At 39.1% G+C, this 27,849-nt stretch overlaps 1 protein-coding gene across 1 annotated transcript in view; it reads right to left on the minus strand.

Annotated features, from left to right (window-relative positions):
- LOC122816948 (formin-like protein 13) overlaps positions 1-27,849 on the minus strand; it is a 1,087,038-nt gene that overhangs the window by 376,967 nt on the left and 682,222 nt on the right. The window contains exon 9 of the mRNA XM_044090042.1: positions 4,514-4,625. Coding sequence (XP_043945977.1) covers positions 4,514-4,625 — 112 coding nt within the window. The remainder of the gene's footprint in view (positions 1-4,513; positions 4,626-27,849) is intronic.

Below are 27,849 nucleotides of genomic sequence, written 5' to 3' on the forward strand. Positions count from 1 at the left end.
TGGCAAAAGGAATGTTTGATAACCTTCAATAGCTCTGTCCACGCATAGATGGCTGTCATAGACAAAGCCAGAAATGCAAGCTACACATAACTGTCTCAAACAATCCTAGTAGGTTATTCAACTTGTAGCTGTCTACCTCAGATAAATCTAGAAATTAAATTTGCTTATGAGTTATTCTCAAAGCATCCAAGCAGCGCAATCTGTATGTAGCTGTTTACTTCATGCAATTCTAGCAATGCTTCCCAGATGCAGTCTTTCTCAGAGAAACCTAGCAATGATATATTGATATGGTCTGCTTCTGACTGAAAGCTTTTTAATGTGGCACTAAGAAAATTGTACTGAAGTTTTATTTATGGAGACTGTGATGCAGGATTTTACTACTGGCACTGATAATATGACAAGGACATTCACATGTGCAGACAAGTAGATTTTGCATGTGTATGTGTGTGTGTGTGTGTGTGTGTGTGTGTGTGTGTGTGTGTGTGTACTCCCCTCTTTCGAGTAATCAATGGCCAGCTTCCTTATGGAACATTTTTAAGCTTAGCCAATTTTCCTTGGTGAGAATCAAACCCTGTACCTCTTATATTTGAGGTAAACCCCTTGACCTTTATGCCAAACCCATGAAGGAGTGCATTTTAATGCCAAAAATTTAAGAAATATCAAAAGATTCGGCATTAGGAGTGAAAGTGTCTGTGAAAGTATTTGTGGTTACAATGAGAAGGAAGGCTACTGAAGGGAACAGATTTAGTGTTGTGCATGTGTGTTGTGTGTGTGTGTGTGTGTGTGTGTGTGTGTGTGTGTGTGTGTGTGTGTGTGTGTGTGTGTGTGTGTGTGTGTGTGTGTGTGTGTGTGCTAGTCTATGTGAACTATGTCTGAGAGTGTTGTTTAGTGGTAGTGATAAGGAAAAGGTTTTTGATAAGGTAAGGTGTATGGTTGCGGGTAGGGGCAGTGTTAGTTTTAGGATTAGCGCACACTAGAAAGGTGGTGTCAGGAAGTGTATGCAGCTGTTTTCCATACTCATAGCCTTTAATGGCAGGTATCAAGCAGCCCACATAGTGTAGGCTGTTATGATGGCTGCATGCCTCTGTGCAGTACCCAAAGATGTGTATAACCCAAGCCTTAGACTAGATAATTGATATATTTTCATCCCCTACTACTCACCATCTCTGCAGCTCATGTTCTACTAGCTGAATCACTGCATCACAAATTAAAACTTTTGTACTATGAAAGTAGTCTGGACTGATTTTGCGCAAAACACTAAGGTAAAGGCTGGGTCTTGGCAGATTGCAGATCCTCTCAAGCCCCCAGAAAACTTCTTGTTTTTAATTATTCCATGCAGAAAGTGATACCTTCACAATTAAACAGACACTTCTGGAGTATCAGTCATAGCCTATGTATAGTCTACCTTAGTTTGTTAAATCTGTCAACAACATGGTCACCACGAGGTGTCAGTATGGCACCTCTGTTCAGTGTTGCTGTCTCACAGGGGAGTACTGGTACTTTTATAACAATTTATTTATTTAGTTGTATTTCTTATCTTGGTAGGTGGGCTGATCCATGGATCCTTTTCAGCCATGACTCAGATGCAAAGGCACAGCTCATTAGCACTGTACTATAAACTGACTAAACAAGCAGTAGATGTTTAAAAATCAGTGAACATGAATACACCAAGTAAAGAATATTTGCATATGTACATAACCTGGTTTACACTACACTATCTGGGAGTTTTACAATGTAGTTTATTCCAATCAATCATTGACTACAGATAGCAAAGAGTATTTCAAGTAACCATGATAACAAATATTATTTACAATGTACATTATAATATCATTCCATTCCATTAAATCTAAAAAGAGAAATATATGAAAAAAGTTGAGGAAAACTGAAAAAAAAATATTCTGTGATCTTCGGCTGGAGGCATCCATGAGTCATTCAGTTAACATTTTATCAGTAAAAGAGGGTGTCAAGCTTGTATTTCTGAATCATTCACAGCTACAGTTTTCATTTAGGAGAGCAACTATTTTCTTTCTGAATTGTTTGCAGTTTGTTTAGTTTTCTGATACTGATATCAGTGAGAAGGTGATTCCAATTGGACGGTATAGTTTTACAGAAGGTTTTCCTAAATGGTAAGGTTAAGGGATGGGGGGCTATGGAAGGTACCAGTACTGTTGTTCTGAATTTGGAGGTGTAAGGGGAATTTAGTCTTAGGTTTATTTGCAAGGGCATGATAGTAGGGTTCATAGAGCAATTTACAGGTAAAGGTAAATAGTGGCAGGGTTGGCCAAGCTGTAACAGGCAGCCAATTACCCCTCAGGAACGAGGTGCAGTGGTATTCAGTCTGGGATGCTAAGGAGAAGAAGCCACAGATACTATTTAGTGTGATTTGGATGTTGTGAGCATTTTAGTCACACCATAATAATAAAAGAGCAATGTATATTTTAATCAACTGATTACAATACTTAGAGATAGTGCCCAGCTGGCATGGGGGGGGGGGGGGTAAGATGATTCCAAATAGAGTATCCACCCTGAGATGACTATTTACTTTGTCAGCTAATAATCACCGTGGGTTGTAAAGGGAAGGGTGGGATATAGGATTAGCCCAAAGTATTTGCACTATACATTATTGACTATTGTCACAGAGCCGACATTGCGTTATACGTTCGCTAGGGAAAGTTTATACGCATTGAAAAATTACTTCGCTTTTTTTAACATATATTGTTTTATAAAGCAATTCTACATTAAATTAATTGGTTTTAACAAGAATACACAGTTTAAAATATACAACGGAGATCTCCGCTTCTTTTATTTTGTCTCCGTCTCGCCATGTTCTTATATAGTAAGCTAAGTAAAAAAGTGTTTAAAGAAAGGGAGATCTCTCTTGCTTTTTTGAAATCATGCTAAATTAGTTTACTTATAGACAAACAGAAAACCAATAAAAAACGGAGAACAGGTTTGTTTATTTGTAATTTTAAGATGTATGTTAAATGTATTTAACATAGCGAAAGAAAAACAAAAAGATCTTTCTCTTGTTTCTTTTTGCTTGCTGCTCATTAGTTTGATGTACCCCTGGCGTGGCTGGTCAGAATTGCCGCGATGCCATGACATCTGGGATGGAACACATCTGCAGGTATTAGACATTATTATTATATTTTAGAAAAGTAATAGTTTTTCTTAAATAATGTCATGATAATACATATATAACTCTTCGCGTGGTGGGTTTAATTACCACCCACGGGCTGGCGGTGTTTGCACCTGCCGGGTGGTAGCATTTAACCCACCACCCATGCGTGGGTTATTGCTATATGGACTTGTCTGAGGTTTTTAATGACTTGAGTTTTGTTTCTGGGCATCTTTTGCTGATTGCCAAACAGCACAGAGGCAATTCTGTTATCATTCATGGCTAAGGATTTGATAATGAGTCCATTACAAAGCTGAAGAGAAACCATGTTGTGCACTGGTGAGGAAGCTTTATTTATTGGTGTGTTCATATAGCTACTTGCATAACATTATGTCAAATTCTCAGTTAAGGGCAAAAGGATAGAAATGGGTCTAACATCCTGTGAGGAGGTAGGGGGAGGCTTTGTGTGTCTAGGAATGATACAGAGGCCTTGAAATAGGAAGGGAGCAGTTAAAAAATAGGTTAAAGATATAGCCAAGGGTTTTACATATGAGTGAATTGCTTGTCAAAAGAAGACAGGGTAGATGCTAGCTTTGTTATGATTGCCTCAAGTGTGAAGTTTTTCAAGAAACCTTCTAACGGATTTGGCTGATGCAACCTGAAAGTAAAAGTAAGCCAAGGAAGGAGGGGTTTGTGATAGTATGTTTTTTACGCTATAGTTCAGTCACTGGTAATGGCTACAGCTAAACATGTGGGTTGGTCTAGAAGTTGATGGTATAGACACCTGACAAGAGGGTGCTAATCAGTTTTTTGAAATCATGAATCCAAACAGGGAAATGAGTGATGGAGTTGTTGGATCTGTTATTTTTGAAGCAGGCAAGGAATACCCTTTATGATCCTCCCTGTCTTACTTATCTGGCCTTCCTTGTTTTTCTGCCTGACCATCCTATTCTACACTGACTTTGTTGCTCACACTCAGTATCTTGTTGTAGGTCCTCAATACTGTGCCTTCAGAAATCATCCTTACATATACTGACCAGCTTAAACACATACATCTGATATTTCAGGATTTTCTGCCTTTTTAAATCAGATGAGGTTTCATAATAAGGTCAGACCTTCCACACCTTGAATAAACAGAAAATGGCACATATTCATGATACGACCTGTTTATCAAGCATGTTGTGTTTAACTTATACCACTGCCTCAGTAAGCTTTACTAAGAAATAGATTTATTTCATGTATATTTTAGAAGAACTGCACTAAAACGGGACTTATTATCCTCTCATTGAAATTACAGTATGTGCCAATAATGGGCAAATGTGTCATCCCTAGCTACTTAAATTATTACACACTGGTCTTAACTGAAAAGCATACACTCATTATTTAAAAATGTACCTTCTTAATGTTGTGATCTGTTCATCCGTCAGGCCACCATCCTCTTCTCTTATGATAAACAATTTGTCTTTTAGTTGATGTGGCCTCACATTAAAACGTTTAAGGACAATATCTGGAACAGATAATTGGTACATCGATTACGTAAAATAGTCCAACACATAGCGATTTCACATATTGAAGTGCTAATATTGTTAAAAATATCAAAATTATCCACAACTATGTAAGCAGTTTACTCATTTTGTAGTCAAGTTAAGCAAACAGAGCAGACAGTAAATTGAACAGCATGAGTATTTACTGCCCCCTGCAGTCAATGTATCATAATAGTTTTTTTTTTTTTTTTTTTTTTTGCTGCAGTTAACAAGTAATAAAGGTGCAACATAAATCTGATGACCTGAAATAAAACTCTGAATCTGTCAAATGTGTAATGCATATAAAAATATATTCTCATTATCTGTTAAAAGGATATTCAATGTGGCTGGATTGCACTACTTTGCTTGTGCCCAGTAGCACTATTATCAACATACAAATAGGCATCTGAGTGAATCACTTTAAGTATAGTGACGTGTGACTTGAGTTTGCCAGCAAAGAAGCAAAATTACGCTATGACTGAGTTCAGTTTATATGTGTGTGTGTCTGTCTGTCAGCTTGTTTGTATGGTGTGTGTGTGTGTGTGTGTGTGTGCGTGTGTGTGCGTGTGTGTGTGTGTGTGTGTGTGTGTGCGTGTGCGTGCGTGTGTGCGTGCGTGCGTGCGTGCATGCGCGCGCGCGTGTGTGTGTGTGTGTGTGTGTGTGTGTATGTGCGTGCCTACTTGTGGTTGTTAGACCACAAAGATGAATATGACAGGTAGCTGTTACATGAAGGTGATCCCCATTTTGCAGTTAGCTTCCCACTAGAAAGCAGAAAGCTTTACTATATCTCAATACACATCTTCCCTTAAATAGTAGTCAAAGATATTGACGATATGTACAACTAAACAGTTGTTATGTGAGACTTTGTCAATAATAGATGCTGTGTAAAATGAGAATTACGGCATTACAATAACACTAACAGCCATAATGCAACTAATCTAATGACAAGCTCCTTGTATTAACACTCATATTTCTACATGGAAATAATCTCAGAAAAAAATGATTGTTTACCTCTGGTTTCATGTCTCCTTTCATTAGTGCTACAACAGAATCTGTTAAATGTTTTCATTAACATTTTATTTCCATTCCACAGATGAATTTTGCACAAAAATATATACATCTGGCATTTAGTGTTTTTTTTTTTTTAATTTTATAGAACACTAATAGACCTATGGTAAAGTATTTGATACATATTGCAAAGCAGATAATCTGAAATGGTATCCTGTGGATTGTGGAAAAGCATCCAAAAAACATATAACTTGCCTTTAAAACTGAAAATGATTATACCTTAATATTCATTTAATGTAGAAGTTTAGTTTTATATGAGATTTGCAAAGCAATGACATCATGACTGTGATCCATAGAAATATGATTCAGTGTGGTGGACATCTAAAATTGGATGGAGAGTGTATATTGTTGTACAAAACAGACAATAATAAAAAAGGAGGGATATATTGTGTGATTATAAGGATTGCTGTGCTTCAGGATGACAATGATAGAAGCAAAGGACAACATTGCAAACAGCAACAATTTCACACTCCCTTGTTTCAAATAAATATTACAGGGTTCCAGTAGATGGAGGTCCTGGGTATGGATGGCCAGTAGTGGTGTGCACACCTGCCTTTGGTGGCCTGAAAGCAGAAACCAACCAATCCAGAAAATCTAAAATCTCCTTCAGAAGGGGGTTGATGTTCAGTGACCCAGCATTTCAATGTCCGGTCATTCGCCATCTACTCCAGTACCAGCTGGGCTCAGGTGAGTGACTTGGGAGGGCTAGCTGATGGTGAGGGGCTTGAAACTCTGTAGCAAGTCACTGCCACCCCCTTATCTACTTCAGCTGCAGCCTTGGCTAGGTAAGTGGAAAGTGGCAGTCAATGTGGCTGGAGCTCTGAAGTGGTATTGTAACCTAGGAGGGGAAACACAAAGAAAAGGGTGTCATTAGTGATGACAAGTCACAGCTGACACACAATGCTGAACAGATACTAAAATAGGAGTCCATTGACTCTGTTCCACCATATGTCCTTGCTAGCTCCTGTGGCAACCATCAGCATTCTCCTCACATTCTGACCATGCTGAAAGGCACAAGGGACATATAAGTTATCACATCCATGTGTGAAGAAGTTGCAGGAAGAAAAGCAAAATCACACCTACCCATATACATGCAAGCAGAAGCCTGATATGGTGCCTACATCTTAACACATATAAAATACTACAATGTGTATGGGAATAAAGCATAGACAGTGGTGCCAAAGCCTCAAAAATAAGCCACACTGCCACAAGTATCTGTAATTAAGCAGAAGTAGCTACACAACATCTATGTGAAGTTCAGCAGAAGTTTGAAATGGTAGTTACAAGCTCACATAAGTACAGCCATGTACCCTGCACCACAAAACAACAGACTGCTGCCAACAACAGCACATGCAGTAGACAATCAGCCACAGTAGCCAACCTGATATATCTTTGCATTGGTCAGAGGAAACAAACTTTACTAGGAACAGTGCTCTGAAAAGCAAAAACAACTTTTAAATTATAGTCAGAAACACAGTAGAAATAGCAGAGAATTACAGTGCCATTCAGGGCATTGCTGGCTAAACTCTATTTCCCAGGACTGGAGATATTCAGGATACTGGTGCATGTCATTATGCCAGTGTCCGCACTGTTCACTAGCATGAGGGATGCTGCACTGTTCACTAGCATGGGGGATGCTGCACTTTTCACTAGCATGGGGTATGCTGATCATACCAGGCATTCACTTTATTGAATGGATCTACTTAAGGCCCTAGTAGCCACACCCTGAAGTGGCAGTGCAGGAGCTATGTTGATATTTTATTCTTAGGCTGGCACCATATGTGGGGTCTAGTATCATGACAATCACCAGAAACATACAGCAAACCTATATGCCACACTGTGACTCGTCCTTTACATGGGATTTGAATAACATGTAGTGCACCTTAGTGTTGCTACTTAGCATGATGCACATACAAGCAAAGCATGCCTGCCTGCATGAGCAAACATGCAGAATATTGTGGTGGTGTGCATAAAAACAAAACAATGCCTTATTTTGCTGCTGCACCTCTATGAAACATGGTGCTGCCCTTCTTAGGTTACAGTGCCACCTCAGTGCAGCATATTGGCTGCCACTTTCCACAGTCCTGGCCAAGGCTGCAGTTGAAGCAGATGAGTGGTGTGGTAGTGACTTGCCACAGGGTTTCTAGCCCCTCACCAGCAGCTATCCCACCTCCAATTACCCACCCGAGCTGATGGAATCCAGCCTTATTAGCATATATGTTGTGAAAGCTGGTACACTTTATACAATATTTACTGCCAATCCTCCATCTCAATAGACAAAAGTGTGGAGAGAAAGCAACAGCGAAAACACTTACCAGATTAATGGACATCTGGCGGCACAAAAACAGTATTCTACCGGACAGAGCCAAGAGGGGATACAAAGTTGTCTGCAGGTCTATAGAATGATGTTTTCAGCAGAGTGATAAACATTTGAATGTGCATCTAGGAATAGTTCATCTTATCTGTACTGCAAGTATGTTACCAACATATGTCTGTATTATAGTTGCCCACAACTTACACCTGCAGTTATGAATATAAATGATGTAAAAAATGTGTACCTGCACCGAAATACGGCACTTTGCTTGACTTGAGAATGACACAACAGGAATAAAAATAGAAATAAAATCCAGGCGTTTATTCACTAATGAATAATCCAAGTGTGACTAACAAATGAGTAAACACGTTCATTAGTTATACTAGCTTCATGAGAGTACACTGTCCCTTACCAAGCTTTAAACAAATGTTCTTTACATTAATCTTTGTATAATTCAGTAGTATCAAATAATTCAATATTTTCAGCAGCTGTCTTTTCAATACATTGCTCAAAAAGCTTAAATATGAAAATATCTGCATTTAATTCCAGTTTCTAAACTGCTTAATATAATACATGAATCCCGGTATTCTTACAAATAAATGCAATTAGCCCTGGGTATACACTCTTCATTCTGTTTCTGCTATACAGTTTGAAGTATTCTATTTATTATTTTGTATGCAGTTAGTTTTTACGGGAGTTGGGTATTTTTCTACATACTAGCATATTAGACTAGTACTGGATAAAAACTGCCACAGTGACTATCCGCTTCCCCCATTCACAATACACTCAGGTACTTTCTTTACTTGTAGCATTATCAAATGTTCAGTAGATAAGCTTCTATACATGTCTGGAACAGAGGAGACATACTGCTATAACATGAAACAAAAGCATCTATGGCCTTATGGGTTAGTATTACAAAAAAAAGATAACTTGGTTTGCATCAAATTAACAAAAACTATTAAAAGAAAATTAAAAAGTATCACTTCTCTTTAACATTTTTTTATTAGAATAAACTTTATTCAACAAAGCAAATGCACTGATACACAGAAGAATGTTCACTAGATCCTATGGTCACTTTAACTTGCAAATATTGCCAATCAATTCATATTTACACTACGATAGAACTTTTTGAGATCTACGAAGGATAAAAAGAAAAATCGGTCGGAGGTACGTAGATGTACAAAATGCCTCCTTTTATCCAATCCCCCCACCACCACCACAACATTCATTAATGTACAGTAATTAAATTATTGTTTCATAACAGGGAATAAACATTAAGGGATTCATCTGAAGTCTAATCCATTGAAGAGCCTCTAACCTGTGCTCTATTCCTCCTGGGTCCCAGACTGAGCAAAATGGAGGTGGTGGAAAGACTGAGAGATAGACCATTGAGTACTAATTAACTGATGCTCCAGTAGGTGCTGGTTTTGCTGTAGTACTGTAGTAATACCAAGCCAACACCAAAAATCAATAATCAGCCAAGTCTAGTAAACCAGATCCTCTATTAGACCGAGACAACACTAATGTCTTGTGACTAATTTGGGTAGCTTTCTCTTTCCACAAGAGAATGCTGACCATGGCTTGACACTGATTTAGAAACTTGAAGTATTGGGCATAGAGATGATAGTGTAAATTGACGAGAACCTTAGGTAGCACATACATCTTTACAGCCTTTATATTATTAAGGAATAACAGGGGCTAGTTATTTAAATGAATCAATTTGTTTTTTATATCTCCTACGATGTTTTTTTTTTATTTAGATACACAAACTTATCCATGTATAATGCCATGCATGTACCCAAGTACACATACTCAGTATTTATTCTTATGGGAATGTCTTCATCTTGTAGAAGGTTACATGTGTTGTGAACTCTTAAAGGGAAAATGCCTTATTTTTGCAATCTTGTAAAACAAGCTGTTGCTCTGAGGTACAAGAGTATAGACTAAGGTCTGAAACACAGACAGTGTAGTCATTCATAAACCAAGCAGTTAAAGGCAGGGTTAAACTCTGTATACATATCTTACTATTGTGAATGTGTGCTTGTAGACAAATACCCAGGACATAGACTTCAATGACAAATAAGAAACAACTGGAAAGGCCACAGAAATACCTCACTAAAAGAATCACAGGCCTAAAGCAGATGCCCTGTGCTGACCGCCTTAAAAAACTCCAGCTATACTCTGTCACATATCATCCACTCTGAGGCGATCTCTGCTTAATATACAAGGCCATGTCAAACCCAGGGCTGTTGGACATGCTACACTTAAAGAAATCCCAATTCTTCAGAGCCACATGCTCCAGGGATCTAAACATTGTCATCACAATAAACAAAACATGCTGGAGGGATAGGTTCCAGACCCAGAGACTCCAAAGACTCTGGAATAGACTGCCCATACATGTCAAGCAGAGCACCTCTTTATTCCTCTTCAAAAGGAACCTTGATGATTGGATGGGAGAAAGGAAATTCACCCTGGGGATCACGTCAGTCACCCTGCTAGACAGGGGTCCAGGGAAGTAAATAGTATGGGAAGAAATAGCCAGGGAATTGTTATGGCTAGGTTTGTATAGGCCCTAGGGCCGATAGCCTAGTACCAACCTATGAACCTATGAACCTATAAGTGTGGGAACAGGGAGCAACCCTGTCTTGTACTTCTTTGCAAAGAAAATATGGAGAGAAAGGAGATGATTAGTGAAAATGTAGGCTGTCATATCTATATAAAGTAAGTTGCACCACTAGATGAGTTTGTGTGGGAACCCTAACCTTTGCAACAAGCACCATAAAAAGTCCCAGTAAATAGTCGAATGCTTTACTCAAATCCATTAGCAAGACAGCTGCAGGCATCTGCAGTGACACACAATAGGCTTGCATGTTAATCTATAAGCAGACAAGTTCAGTGCTCTCTGCCCTGCTATTTACTAACCCAGGATGATTACCTTTAGTTATGGTAAAAATGTTTTCAACCTGTTAGCAAGTATTTTGGAGAAGATTTTAAGAAATTGGTTTATGACTGGGAAGATCAGTGGGATCCCTGAATGGCTTAGGGAACATCAAACCGTGAGCACACAGAAGTTCCTCAAGTGAGACAAGTAGAATTTGTGTAAGGGAGGGTGGCTATTTCATGTTTAAGACATTTGTAAAAGTCAGGTGACATCTAAACCCAGGGCTTTTCCCTTAGGGAAAGAACTGAAGGATGCACACATTTCTGAAATTATGATGGGTCTGTTTAAAAGGCAAGTTGCTGATTCTGCCAGCTATTGAAACTGTTTCCCCCTTAAACTGTTCCATGGAGTTGGGTGAGATCACCACATCAGGGAGTTGTGAGCTGGATTGGTACCCCTCAGCAAGGGTGCTATTTATATCCTGGTGTCTTCCCATACTGGTGTGAATGGCCCCAATAGTCATAGCCCCAGTAGTCATTTCCTTCTGCCGTGCTCTACATTTATGAGTTTGGAACTTATTTGAGGTGATGCCTTCGGCCTAACAAAACAACCACCATCTGTCCTGTTTAGCAGCAATTTCTGTGTGCAATATGGACCTGTACTTTTTTTTAATTGTTGTATTTCTAGCTGTAGTAATCTGTCACTACTTCCCCATTGTTTATACAACCATTTATTATTATGTATTAAAGTTTCCCTCTTCATTTTCTCACTGTTTTATTCAGTGTTTAACTCCTTGGTGTAACAAATGATCCACCCATCATATAGCATTTGAAAATATACCCAGATGTCAAAAGATGGCAAGTGGCCTATGTGCTCATTTCCAAGAGTTTTGAGCACAGTGTTTCAAAGAAGTAATAAACACCTTGCTCTTAAGCAGAAGTAGGTCAAATCACCACTGAAAAACCTAATTGGAGTGGAATTGGGCCACAGTGATAATTGAAGTTTAAAGTTGTTGGAGAGGCCTTTGGGCTGAATATTCACATATGGAATCCAAGAGATATCCTTGCAGGTAATCAACCACATATCTATCCTTTGCCGACACCACATTTTCCAACAGAAGTATAGTTGTTAATTGTAGGGTGGTAAGCTCTCCAAATGTCTACTAATTACAACCCTTGTATCATGAATTCAGGTTCCCATGATACATTGTGTAACCTACAGTCACAGCAGGAAGCCTATCTGTCCAGTGGTTGACCTCAGCATTGAAATCTCTTTCTACTACCATCATATCATGGGTAGTTGATATGGACTTAATAACCTGAACCATTGCTCACAAAGGTATAGTATTGTGCTCACTGGGACCTTAGAAAGTGGTGAGTCAAACAGACCCAAAAGTTATGCTGAGTACCAGGACTACCCATCTGTCTGATTGGTTATGGTACTTTTTCCTCTATTGACCAATCAAATGACTGATTTATTCAGCAAAATGGTCACCCACCTCTTTTGACATTGGTAGTGCATGATACATACCAAGTTCCTGGCAATTTAGAAAATATCATATTGGCCTGTTTATGCTTGAGTTTGGTTTCCTGCAATAAATAAATAAATAAATAAATAAATAAAAAGTGTAACTAATCCCTAGCCAATTGTTGTAGGATGGCCTTGGTCATGCAGAGAATGCAAATCCCTTTAACATTCCAGGTAAGCCCTCTAAATTCTGTTGCAGGATGGCTAAATCCTACAGTGTTCTGCTATATTGTGTCATTCTGGCATGTCAAGCTCACCTTAATCTATATGGGTCTCATATTGTTGCAATATAAATGAAAACCACCAACCAAGGAAAAAGGGCAAGGTACCACTGGAAAAGAAAGATTAAGCTACAATGTTAAGAGATAACAATCCAAAACTATGTATGATTTCCCTTCCCACTTACAACCAAGAACAAAAGAAAACCCCACCTGGCCTCTCTTCCCATGGGGAATGAAACTATTGGTTTCCTACCCAAGACATATTGTAAAGATTATAAAAGAGTTGTATTCAGCCTCACCAAATCCCCTGACAATGCATAACATAGAAAATCAGAACTAATAACAGTGACCATAGTGTTCAGTAAAGCTCAGAGGAGAACATCCGGTCTCTTAGAAAGTGTCCACACCTCTTAATCAGTGCAATAAATATTCCAAGACATTCTTACACAGTCCCAATACAGATCTGAAACTGTAGGCCATCCACCACAACTCCACATGCAGGCATATTTCAACCTGATTACTGATGATGCTTGTAAAATCATATCATATCATTTTTATTGTTAAATTGTCTTCCGTTAACCTGATGTCTGATGATAAATCTCCTCACAAACTTTCCATGATTACAACTTCTTCTACTTGAATCTCAGGAGAAGAGAAGGTGTGGCTTTTTAGGTTCACAATGGAACTAATAGAGGCTGCCATCTCAAGGGATTCAAATCTGTCTGAGGTTGTTTTAAAAGCTGGGAAGAGGGAAAACCTTATGCCTTATACACACACACACACACACACATATATATATATATATATATATATATATATATATATATAATTGAATACTGGTACCTTATATACATTAATGCAGACATAAAATGACATAAATAAACATATATGGAAATCATTAATATAAAATTACAAATAAAATATTATTACTATTCTAACTGCATTTCGGGTCTTTCTTATGCGGAAATAAAACATTAGTCAATGTAGAATGTAAAAACAAGAAAAGTAAAGTCAAGACTTGCAGACAATCCATACTCACCTATGTAAAAAAAAAAAAAAAAAAAAAAAAAATGCAACAAAGCTTGATAAAAAATATGATTTGAATAAAGATAAAAAAAACTAATAATATATTCCATTCACTAATAATGAAAGAAAAATTACACATAAAAAAAAAAATCATGAAGCCTGCATAGGTGGTGCAGAGGGATGAATCCCCAACTACAGCACAGGCCATTCAAGTCTGACTAGCAGCTTGGGAGCTTGGCAGCGCAGGGCAGGGTGGATGAAGCATGACCATCCTGAGGGGAAGTCATAGTGATTTTTACCCAGCTTCTGCCATTGCTCTGATGATAGGGTCTTGGATGGAAAGAAGAGGTCTGTCAATTACGAGAAACCAGACGTTTCAATAGCTTTGTCATAACATAAGGAGGAGTATGGATACACAGGCAATGAATCATAGGCAGTCTTTTGGCAAAGCAAGTGTTCACATTACCACCAGAGACAGTTCTAGGCCATAGAATGAACAAGCTGTCATTGCCACTATCCCAGTGAGAAAACAAAATGCACTCATAGCTCCCTGGATGATGACCCCCTTGGACCATATAATGTCTGATCAGGAGAAGGTTTGTTGGTCAGAAAGCACTGGAGCAAACACGAGGTAAAAGAGAAAAAAAAAAAAAAAGATTATGGAGGGTAATAAAAAGCAGATTTTTTTTTTAATTAATAATTTCCTTACAAAAATGCATTAACTACTAGGTAGTGACCCTGTGCACTGAGAGCTTATTCTGTCATTGAGGAACATTTAGTTAAAACCTGAAATAAACACATTTTGGAGGAAACAATTGTGAAGGTTAAATGGAGAATAAACAACACAGGAAAATGAAACACAGCATTTTGCCTTGCTTTATTTACAGACTTGCAGCTAAATATAAACAGGTAGGGGTAATGGGGGAAGAGGTCAACATTAACATGCATGCATACTCCTCCTTAAGCTCTAGCAGTATTATTAAAAGTTGAGGCCATAGCATTAACCATCTGCCTTGGTGGAAGCTTGGCGGTTTTTAAAAGCTCTTAAATCAGGTGTTTCTGGTTTGTACAGATCTGTTTTATAGATTGTTTTCTATCCTGGTCATTGTTTAATTGACTGTATATCACTAATCCAACACATATTGCTGGTCATTTTGGCTCGCATGCTGACATAATATACTGTGGATGACATGTTATAGTGCCTGATTTGTCTGTCTTCTTACATCAGCTTAAAATTTTCCCCAATCCTTTCATACCTTTTGCTGTTGTTGTTTTCAAAGCCAGTGTCTTGCTTTCGCCTTTTACGGTAATCTGACTACAAAAGTCCCTCCCTCCCCTTTGGTTGCTATTGTCAATTGTGTAAGCTGATTGAATACTTTTTCCCACCCATTTTACCTTCTTAGGTTCATAGGTGTATGCTAGGACAACAACCACCAGGGCCTTTGTAAACCTAGCCATGCAATCCAACATGTTCCTATGTAGCATGGGTGTTTATTAGGAGGGAGTATGCCAGTTAGGAAGTTTCTACAGGTTATGGGGGGTATGTTAATTTGGCATTACTGTCTGCCTTTGTCTGCAAGAGACATGAGGTAGAAATGAACACCCTGAGACAATGTAGCAAATGTCTTATGTTCACTGACAACCTTTTAATCCTTAAAGAAACCAACACAGTATGCGAGAGAAGTACATACACAATTTCCTTTGAGGTAAAGATCCATCATAATGAGAGTCCAGTCAGCAAACAAGTATGTGTTTAGCTAACCTGCTTTACCACAAATCATAATTTTCACAAAGCTTCCATATGCTTAGCATCATTGCAACAGTCTGGTAGGGTCCTGAATAAATCCTGAAGCATCCTTGGTATATAAAAGATTTATTTTACTGTTTTACATTTACTGCTTTATCTGCCAATTTTAAATCTTTTTCAAGTACTCCTGATATTGTACTGTTTACTGATTGCTGAGAACTGCACTTTTGAGAAGCTTTACTGGCAGTGTTGCTGTGTAAGTTACTACTTTTATTTTTGTTGCTACTTTAATTGCAGTGTTCCTGCAATTTCGGCCCTGTTAAAGGGATTCTTGCATAGTTTCTGACAGGCCCTTGGCTGATTCCCACAGAACCCAGCAACTCTTGGTGTCCTTGCCTGAACCTCTGAAGTGATTTCCTTGCATCAAGTGCCATCCAGGCACAAGCCAAGTACTTTACTCAATTCAATAAGCTGTTTTAGTGATTTAGTGATCAACTACTGATTTCTTGTTTTATTTGTCTATTTATCTGTATTTAAGGCTACAATTACTGCATTTGTTCAAACTGTATTCTTTACGGTTTGATTGACCTGAAATTGCCTTGCCTAGCTAGTATGTTAAAGCTGTTTTATGGTAGCATACACTTTCAAGCAATCTTTTTTATGTTTTTACATTAAGAGCACTAGGATATTCATCAAGTGGCAGTAGGTGGTGTCCTGGTCTATCTGAGTTGGAAAACATATTAGTTAACCTATAAAACTAGTACTGGGATTGTAACCTTCAGTTTAGTGACATATTGCACAAGTGCAAAGTTTGCATGTCAGATAGCATATCCTAGCACTATTCAATTCTAGTCCCTAACTCGAGACCATTCTAGAACTCCTCTGTAAAGCCTAGTCTTCAAACCGTACTAGCCCACCCTAATACGGGCCTGGACCACACAGATATGCAATTTTCAAATGTCTCCATAGCCTGCTTGGTAGAAATGGACATCCTGAGACAATGTAGCAATTGTCTCATGTTCACTGACAACCTTTTAATCCTTGAAGAAACCAAAACTGTATGTGAGAGATGTACATACACAATTTCCTCGGAGACAAAAATCTCACATACAAACAAGGTTGTCAGAAACATACACACTACATCCACCACATGGTGTCCACACAAATAGATAATCTTATGCAATCTCACCAGACCATGAAGACCTCATAAGTGTGCAAAAAATGCCTATCTTCAGAAATGTCTAAACCTGTAACACCAAACACTGCACATAAACCTACACCCTATGGACCCATTAAAAACAAAGCCCATAAGGGAAGCAAACAATTTTCCCAGGTCTCTTGTCATGGGGGACTCTATTGTATGACACACAAATGCCCTACTCACCAGACTGGACAAAGAGGAGATTACAGTCAGTTGCTTGTCTTGAGCCAGGATCCACCAAGTTACATGTACACTCAAGTCACTGAACCACAGGTGCCAGTATGATTCTGTCATAGTCCATGTGGGCGTAAATGACCTGAGACATACCTTTCTGGATTATATGAAGAGAGACGTTATGGCCCTCTCTGAGTATGCGCCTCAAACTGGTATTTGCCTTGCACTGAGCAGCACTGATGCTACAGTATGAACAAAAAATTATTGACTTTAACAACGGGCTTAGTTTCTGGTGGCAGTTCAGGGGGATGCAAAATCTGTCAACCTGGGAGGACATGGTCAACAAACCATGTTACTTTGCCAAAGATGGCTAGCACCTGTCCCTCCTGGGCTTCCAGATTTTGACTAACATTTTATCCAGCCTTTTTTATGCAATGCCAAAGTAATGAACCTACTGACATAGCAAATAAAATCCAAAGGAACCTAAAGGTGCTACTGCTCAATCCTATAAGTCTTAACAAGAAACTCCACACCCTACAAGCGCTACTCACTTTGGAGAATATAGACATCTGTGCTGTTATGAGACATGGGTTAAAGCCACAGAAAGTATGCCAGCAGTGCAAGGTTACAGTGCCTTCCGCACATTTAGACCATCAGACACACAGATAAGGACTAAAGGTTGAGTTGTCTCAACCTACATTAGCAAAAAGTATACCTCAAGGTTGGTTAAAAGGATGATACCCTAGAGTGGATCCACATGCAAATCACCACAGATAGAGTCCCTTACCATATCCTAGCAAGAGATAGCTACCCATCTATGTCTCAAGAATCCCACAATTCTTATGTAGACCTACTAGAGGCAGTACCCATCCAAATAAACACTTTATTCATGGAAGGCTTTAACTACCCCTTTATAGATTGGCAAAAATACACTGCCACCAACTTACAGGTACAACATTTCCTGGACTTTATTAACTCACATGCCTTTGATCAGTTAGTTCACACTTCAACCATAGGTTCAAACATACTGGACCTTGTTCTTACCAATATGGCAGAGCATTGCACGCCCCACCCCCTCCAACCCTGTGTCATGTTCTCACGGGTGAGGTCAAATCATTAAGCTGTTTCATTCAAAATGAAGATCAGCTTGGAAACTCCAGCAAAACCTGTTGCATTTAGAAACTATTCTATGAAAAACACATCTCATTAAATGACAGTTTGTCAAATACATTACCATGCCCAGCCCAGAGTTCATAACAGTCAATACAGAATTACTATCTATATATATACCTCCATCTATATCTCTATCTATATTTATATCTATCTATTTTTAGGTTCACAAGTTCATAGGTTGGCACTAGGCTATTGGCCCTAGGGCATATACAAGCCTAGCCATAACAATTCCATGGATATTTATTCCCACAATATTTACTTCCCTGGACCCCTGTCTAGCAAACTGACTTGATCCCTGGGGTGAATTTCCTTTCTCCTATCCAGTCATCAAGGTTCCTTTTAAAGAGGGCTAAGGAGGTGCTCTGCTTGACATGTATGGGCAGTCTATTCCAGAGTATGGGGAGTCTCTGGGTCAGGAACCTATGTTTTGTTCATTGTGATGACAAGGTTTAGATCCCTGGAGTGTGTGGCGCTGAGGGATTGGGATTTCTTTAAATGGAGCATGTCCAATAGCTCAGGGTTTGAAATGGCCTTATATGTTAAACAGAGATCACCTCTGAGTAGATGATATGCTTGTTAGAAAAATATGTATTAATGTGTGTATTAGCAATATGCTTAGTGCATTTAGAGCTTGAAAAGGGTTAACACATTTATTCTATTTCATACTGCATAAATCTGTACAAACTGCAGTTGCTTTCTGACCTTGTATTGTTAGCTAAAATCTTGCTTGTGCCTTGGAAATTTACTGAGAAGCAGGTGATTTCTGCTTGCATTAGGAAAATAATGAATAGAACAATACTACTTGTATAAAACTTAGACAAGAAGTTCCGCTGTGCTGTGAGAAAATACACAGCTGTAGAAGTTACAGATAACTAGTACAAAGCCTGCTTGAAAATATGAACTGCAATCAGCATTTGCTTATATCTGAGTTAGAAAAGTACCTTGAAATGTAACACTGTACAATATATGCTTGTAAACGGATTAATGGTCACCAAGGCCAGGTTGTTTTTCTCAAAAGTTTCTCACAAATCTAGTCATGTCAGCAGAAAATCTGAGCAACATCTGCTGTAGAACAATGCTAAAAGTTGTGTTTGATTACGTCAGCTTAGAGGGCCATGTCTTGTAAAATAGTATAAGAATAAGCATACTTCCTGTTAGTAGTTAGACAAATCCTTGTATTTGCATGTTTTTGTCTCCTTGCGGCAAGTCAATTAAAAGTGCCTTAACTGAACCTTACGTGTATTGGTCTTTGAAGTTTTTTCCTTTGACAGATTGGTCCTTCGGACCGGAAAGCCTCACTTCACCTCAGATCAGACAGGCCAGGTGGCTTGAAACTGTACAGGGAAGAAACCACATCGGTTCTTCTTATTTGAAAAGCCCTCCGACTGAATTGTCGTACAAAAGAGGCCAGCCACTTTCTGATCTGCGACTGAAGGACGGGTTTACTCGAACCAGGTGATCAATCACGAAGGCTCAGGTAAGGTGAATCTACCTTCTTTTTCTGTTTTAGATCAGGGACTAGATTTGTATTTGTTCTGTTAAGACTTTGTTTATAAGTCAGGGACAGAAAGATTACTGTCTTGTCATAGATCAGGGAAACAGACCAGGTAGGCAGTCATTCTGAAGAGACTATAAAAACATCCATGGTACCACGTTAAAAATAAGGAGTTACGTAACGATTGAATGGGTAGAACAAAATGGGTAATAATTGTACAAAAAGGTCCCAAAATCCGCCGTTCACCAAAGACGCTAAATACATGCAGTCACAGCATGCTGATAATATTAAATACTACTCAAAATGGGTTAATAAGTATGAATTTGATGATAAATTAGAAAAATCCTCACTTTCAAACTTGTCAAACAGCTTAAAACCGATTCTAGTGGTCGAGTAAAAAAGCAACGTCAATTAGGAATTCCTCAGGCACACAGGTGGATTGAGGAAGTAAACCGAAGGGAACAAAAGAGTAATAATTCAAAAGCAATGTTTTTAGATAAGGAGGACAATAACTTAGTAATAGCGTCAGCCCCCCTGCATCCCTTACCAGAATATGAGGCAAGTGAACAAGTTAGTCCACCCCTGCAATATCATGCTGTCACTGTAAGTAGAGACACTACAAAAGCAAAACCGTTTATTAGAGATCCCGTCGAGACCAGGTCTCGAACACGGGCAGGAAACTCAAAAGGGGATATTGAGTTATATCAAATGGGCAGAAATTCATGCTTTATGAGTGAAGAAGAAATATGCCCACTTATAGAAGTGCCTAATCCTCAGGCAGGGCAAGAAGGTCAGGACCCAACTATTCTAGTGTATAGACCCTGGACTCTGGAAGACATCAGGAAAGCCACTGAGGGAATTCCCAATCCAAAAGTTAATTTTAGAAAGTTCTTAGAAGATTTGCAAGGAATGAGGCTAAGTTATAATTCAAACGGAGAAGAGGTAGAAAAAGTAGTCAGACAAATTGTGGGGCCAGATTGGCACATGATTAGTGGTGACTGGAATCCCCGTGACGCTGCGTTCAGGCCCCTCCCACATAGCAGCGCAGAATTAGACAACAGAGTGAAAGGTCTTACAGACCGCATCTCTGAGAAATGGAAGCCTAGGGCAGACTGGACTTGCATTAATCAATGCATCCAACAGGAAGGTGAAGCTATTGACTGATATTTTGCCAGACTATTAGAATGTTTTAATAACCATTGTGGAATGCAGGTTCCTGAAGATCAGACACATGATTCCCCATATGAGCAGCAGTTAAAGAATGCATTTTTGAAAGGCAGTATTGCACCTATAAGCAGTTTTACTACAAAGCACATGGTAGATCGTCGTACAAGCAGGTTACAGTCATTGCTTGAATATGCTAGGCATGCCGAAAGGCAGTTTAATAGCAAAAAGAAAAAGAAAGCCCAAGTATTTTCTGTAGAAGATGGAGTAGAAGTATATGTAGTACAGTCTGGGAAAAAGGGCAAGAGAAATGCCCAGGGAAACAAACAATCTGATCAACAATCAGAGGACTTTGAAGGGCGAAAGAAAATGGGTGAATGTTTTAAATGCGGTAAGAAGGGACACTTGGCAAGGGATTGCAAGACAAACAAGAAAGCAACCACAGAAGATAAGGAGGGTGAGGACTGACTATATGATAGTCAGGAATCACTAGAAGGGGATAGCAGAAAAGGGACAAATGAGTATGTGATAGAGGGAGTAGAGAATGTGACAGAAGAAATAGAGGGAGTGCAAGAAGTCACAGACAGTGAAGAAAATGAAATACTGGATTTGGCTTTATTGAGCTTAGAGCTCTATTTAGCAGACACGAAACCAGAAGTTACACTCCTGGTAGAAGGGAGAGAAGTCAGATTCTTGTGTGACTCAGGGGCATCACGGACCATGATACATCCCTCCAAACTGCCAGAAAATTCAGAGTCACCTGATTACATATTAGTGAAAGCAGCTAATGGACAGCTGTATCGGGAGCCCCTCTCCCATAATATTGTGATAAATGATCCTGTTTCAGGATTGACCCAGAAAAGCAAAATTGTTGTTTCTGCAAAATTCCCAGTAAACCTCTTGGGCAGAGACCTTATGCAGCTATTTGGTATAGCAGTAGTTCCGACTATGCAAGGTATGGAAGCACAGCGACAAATTGATACCTTTGCAGTGCAATCAGAGGGTGAAATGATTTATTGGTACAGCCAGGACTTGATTACGACTGGTCCAGGGGCGGTGACCGAGGAGTTGATGAATGTAGCCATCAGCAAGTTCCCCTCCCTTGACATTGATAGACAACATTTGTTGCACTGTACTCTGTATTATTGTAACACACCAGGACCTGATAAGGAATATGAGTAAGAATTGTTTAGAAATCGTGCAAACAGATTGATATTACGTAATCTGTACTGGGACACAGAAGGAAACAGTGTAGTCAGCTGTTCATTGCCCCAGGAGTTCTTTGCACTTTACAAATCTAATTGGTTGCCACATGTTAGCTTAACCAAGGACAAAAATGTGAAATGGGTAGACTTGGGAGAAAAAGTCACTAGATGGGAGAAACAGACAGAGTTAGAACTGTCAGAACAGGGAATACAAATGCAGAAGTTGAACTGGATAACTCAGACCCACCCAACTGTACACTTGCAGTCTAAAAAGGACAGCTGATTAGCACTCCTATTGAAGGAGGAAGAGAATGCCTTACAGAATATACCAAAAACTCTCTGGTCAACAGGAAAATCAGATGTAGGACTTATTAGTACAGCAAGACCAGTTACTATCACGCCAAAGTCAGCATTTAGACCATAAAAAAAGACAGTATCCCTTAAGAAAAGATGCAGAGGTAGGAATCAAACCTATTATAGCAGCTTTACTTAAGGAATGGGTGCTGGTGGAATCTCCTGATTCAACATGTAACACACCCTTATTTCCTGTTAAGAAAGCGAATGGAGAGTGGCGTATGGTCCAAGATTTACAAGCTGTAAATGACACAGTAATACCAAGGGCACCTACGGTGCCAGACCCACACACCCTGTTGAATGACTTAAAACCTCAAAAAAATATTTTTCTGTTGTAGATATCAGCGATGCGTTCTTTTCGATACCGATACACCCTGACAGCCAGCATTGGTTTGCATTCACATTTCAGGGGAAAAGATATACATATACGCGACTACCACAGGGGTATTGTGAAAGTCCAATAATATTCTCACAAGAAATGGCAAGCAACTTGGCGGGATTTACCCCACCAAGAGGTAGTCAAATTTGACTTTATCTTGATGATATCCTGCTGGCGTCCACCACCCGGCAAGATTGTAAAGAAGATACCATAGTGCTATTACAATTTTTAGCCACTGAAGGCCATAAAGTAAACAAAAATAAACTGCAGCTTTGGAAAAAACAAGTTAAATACCTAGGATATGTAATATCCAAGGAAGGTAGGACATTAGATGAGGACAGAAAAATAGCGATTTTGCAAGCACCAAAACCCACTAGCAAGAAGGAAATAATGTCCTTCCTGGGTACGACTAATTTTTGTCAGAGTTGGATTCCAAACTATGCCTTGGAATCTGCACCGTTGACTAATCTGATTTATAAAAAGCCTATGGCAGCACAGGATTTATTGCAATGGACACCAGAAGCAGAAACTGCTTTCTGCAAACTGAAAAAGTTAATAGCGTCCTCATTAGTTTTGGGATTACCAAACTATCATAAACGTTTTTTCCAAACCGTAGATTGTAAGCAAGGTTATATGACATCAGTGTTAACACAGCAGCATGGGGACAAGCAACGCCCTATTGCTTATTATTCATCACAGCTGGACCCAGTGACACGGTCTTTACCTCGCTGTGTACAAGCAATAGTTGCAGCTACAATGACAGTACAGGCTTCGGCCTCAGTAGTGTTGTTCCACCCTCTCACATTGAGAGTGCCTCATGCAGTCACGATTATTTTACTACAAGAGAAGGTAGCATATCTTTCCTCTGCTAGGCATCTTTCCTGTATGACTATATTGTTGAGCTAACCTCATATGACAATTGAACGATGTATGACTTTGAACCCTTCTACCTTGCTCCCAACCCCTGCAGATGACACACCATACAGCTGCCTGCAGGTGATTGAGCAGAAGACACTGCCTAGAAAAGATCTTATGGATGTTCCCTTGGATGATGCCGAGGTGACATACTACGTGGACGGCTCATGCAAAAGGGGTCCTGCAGGAAAGAACCTAGTAGGATATGCAGTAGTTTCTGACACAGACATTATAGAAGCAAAATCTTTACCACATAGTTTATCTGCACAGGCAGCATAATTGATTGCCTTGACACGGGCATGTACCTTAGCAAAAGGTAAATGTGTGAACATTTTTACTGACAGTCAGTACGCTTTTTCTACTGTACATGTTTTTGCGCAACAATGGAAAAATCGAGGAATGATATCATCTACTGGCAAACCAATCAATCATGCACAGTTTATTTTAGATCTTTTAGATTCTATTCAGTTACCTCAAAAAGTAGCTATTTGTAAATGCACAGCTCATACCAAGCAACAGGACAGGATTTCAAAAGGTAATGTGAGAGCTGATACAGCTGCAAAGCAGGCAGCTTCAGAAGTATTTCTTTTGAATGAGAAACTACAACCCTCTGAGATTTTAGACTTAGAAATGTTAAAGACAATGCAGACACTTACTACGCAAGTTGAAAAAAAAGATGGGTAAAACGAGGAGCAATTCTTGAAAAGGGGCTGTATATCTCTAAAGAAGGAAAACTGATATTGCCATCTAATTTGTTTAGATATGCAGCTTTGTTGAGCCATGGGCAGTGCCATGTCTCAACAGGGGGGATGGTACAGCTGGTGAACCAAGTGTTCATGACGTACGGATTTAAAAACTTTTGTTCATTATGCCACATCTGTAATAAACATTCCTACACCACCGTATCCGTTTCATACTATCTGTATGGATTTCATAGAGTTGAATAAATGTGAAAATAAGAAGTATTGTCTTGTCATTGTAGATATGTTTTCCAGATGGGTGGAAGCCTTTCCGACTAAAAATCCAGATGCTACGACTGTGGCCAAAGTTCTTGTTAAAGAAATTATCCCTAGATTCGATATTCCGGAAAGGATCTACAGTGACAATGGCACACACTTCGTAAACCAGACCATACAGCAGTTAAGTAGACATTTTGGCATTTCTCTAAAAATTCATTGTGTGTATCACCCACAATCTGCAGGGCTAGTAGAGAGGCATAATGGAATTTTAAAGAGTAAGCTAAGAAAATTAATAACAGAAACGCAGAGAAACTGGGTGCACTGTCTGCCCCTAGCACTGTTGAGCATGAGAACTGTTCCGAATGTAAAAGGATTGACTCCTTTTGAAAAACTCTTTGGAAGGGCTTACTATATACCTCAGTGGAAATCTCTCATGCCCGCAGACCAGGAAGCTGACAGTACATTAGCTGAGTATATGCAAAACCTTTTAAATTCTAAACATTGGTTGCAGTTAAATTCTGTTTCAGATAAAGAATGAACCAGACCGTGAGAAGTGGCAGTGTCCCCTGGAGCGTGGATCTGGCTGAAAGTAGTTAAGACGAAGAATTGGGCATCTCCGAAGTGGGAAGGTCCATACCAAGTGCTTTTGTCAACACCCACTGCAGTCAAAATCACGGAGCATGCCTCCTGGATCCACCTGATGCACTGTAAATTAGTTAAAAACTTTAAACTGGACAAAAATCTTGTTACATGCCAAGAGCAAAAATTATAGAGTTCAGAAGAAACAGGAATGCAGAACAACCCTTTCCTCAGAAGTATTGCATAATCATCCTGTTAATTGTATTAGTGACAATAATCTTTTTGTTGTGGCCTTTTCTTTTCCCAGCCACACAGACTGAACTGAATAAACGTGAAGCATTACTCATAAACTGGCATCCAAACTTTAACACTTACCAGGCAATTAAATATGTGTATGCTGAGACTTTCAATGTTTTGAATTGCTGGATTTGCACAGCTTTGCTGACAGCATGCGGGGGGTTATTAATGACTATGGTCCCCCTAGGGGTCAATGAGACCTGGGAGAACTTGGTTTATGATACCTCAACCATTATAGCACAAGATAAAATAGCATTGCACTTGTCTGTTCCACAAAAGAGAATTGTGTGTTTTTATAAAAATGATACTGTTCAGGTGGGCTGGAGCAATTGCAATGTGACTGTTCCTTATAAATGTTACACTAAAGGTAACAATGAAGATCTTTATTGTAATACAAACTATGCTTCATTTCTTGGATTGATGCACAAAACACTTGATGAAGTAAAACATAATTCTGTTTTTTATAAACAGCTGCCTACAATTGATAGAAAAATGTTTCATACAGGGCGAGTGTATATTCATAGCAAGGTTACTACTAAAGTAGAGGGCTGTTATTTTGTGTGTGGCAGAAAGGCATACAAATGGTTACCTGAGAATTGGTCCGGCAGTTGTTTTTTGGGTTACCTGGTTCCGGTCATATGACACACTGCAGTTTTGCCTCGTGGAAAAATTCGAAATTTCCGAGAAGTCGTCAAGAAATCTGTAAATCCAGTGGAACAAATCGATGTGCATTGGAAAGACCATCACTCTCTAGGCAAAGGACTGACACACATGGACTTGAGTGATAGCGTTATATCGTGGGCAGGCATATCACCAGCAAATGGCACAGTGAAATCGATCTGGGAGCTGAGAAAACTGTCAAAACTTCTCGAAGTAATGAGCAATGCAACTTTTTCTGCTCTCAAATTGGTAACTGATGAACTAAATGCTATGAGAACTGTAGTGCTCCAAAATCACATGGCTCTCGACTTCACCCTAGCAGCGAGAGGTGGTATGTGCGCTTTAATCCAAGAAGAATGCTGTTCATATATTCCTGACCATAAACACGAGATAGACAATCATCTTGAGGTAATTCAGCAAGTGTCGGCCATGACCAAACCAGGCCCAAACCCACTGACGGACTTTTTCCAGAAATGGTTTGGGGGTGAGGTACCATCCTAATAAACATCCTGATTGCCATTTGTGTAGGTATGCTCCTACTGGGAGTATGTGTTTGTTGTGGTATCCCCTGCATGAAAAGACTGATTAAAGACCTTATAGACATATCAGTTTCTGAAACTTTATATCAAAGTGCTGAGTTTGAAGAACTGTTAAAAGATTGAAAATGCTTTCATAAGTTTAAACTGAATGACTCTCTTAACTGCAAATCCTGAGTGGAAGAGGTTAGGAGAAGAAAACAAACTTTTTATGCTTATTTTGAAAGTAGAATGAAAGTATTAATAGGGGGGAAGTGTTAGAAAAATATATTTTAATGTGTGTATTAGCAATATGCTTAGTGCATTTAGAGCTTGAAAAGGGTTAACACATTTATTCTATTTCATACTGCATAAATCTGTACAAACTACAGTTGCTTTCTGACCTTGTATTGGTAGCTAAAATCTTGCTTGTTCCTTGGAAATTTACTGAGAAGCAGGTGATTTCTGCTTGCGTTAGGAAAATAATGAATAGAACAATACTACTTGTATGAAACTTAGGCAAGAAGTTCCGTTGTGCTGTGAGAAAATACACAGCTGTAGAAGTTACAGATAACTAGTACAAAGCCTGCTTGAAAATATGAACTGCAATCAGCATTTGCTTATATCTGAGTTAGAAAAGTACCTTGAAATGTAACACTGTACAACAGATTCATGTAAACGGATTAATGGTCACCAAGGCCAGGTTGTTTTTCTCAAAAGTTTCTCACAAATCTAGTCATGTCAGCAGAAAATCTGAGCAACATCTGCTGTAGAACAATGCTAAAAGTTGTATTTGATTACGTCAGCTTAGAGGGCCATGTTTTGTAAAATAGTATAAGAATAAGCATACTTCCTGTTAGTAGTTAGACAAATCCTTGTATTTGCATGTTTTGCCTCCTTGCAGCAAGTCAATTAAAAGTGCCTTAACTGAACCTTATGTGTATTGGTCTTTGAAGTTTTTTCCTTTGACAATGCCACAGAGTATAGCTGGAGTTGTTTTAGATGGTCAGCATAGGGCATCTGCTTTAGGCCTGTGGTGGATGCTGGTACCTGACAGGCAGCTGACTGTAGTTTTCTCCTTGTTCAGCCTGGTGAGTGGGACATCAGTGTGTCTAACTATAGAGTCACCTATGACTAAAGTGTTGGGTATGTTTTCTTGCCTTAGGGGCTGTTGTTGGGTGGCACACTGGTATTGTGAGCTATGTGATACTTTGGCTGTGATTGGTGTTTGTTTGTGTTTCAGCTTCAGAGGTCCTTGTTGCTTGGGTAGGTTAAAGTTAAGGGACTCTACATACGTGTGTTTAGTGTTGCTATGTGTGGGTGTTGGTGGTGAGGGTTTTCAAGAGGTATGTGT

The sequence above is a fragment of the Protopterus annectens genome, chromosome 12.part0 (genome assembly GCF_019279795.1).
Source record: "Protopterus annectens isolate FY-2018-M chromosome 12.part0, PAN1.0, whole genome shotgun sequence".
NCBI lineage: Eukaryota > Metazoa > Chordata > Ceratodontiformes > Protopteridae > Protopterus > Protopterus annectens.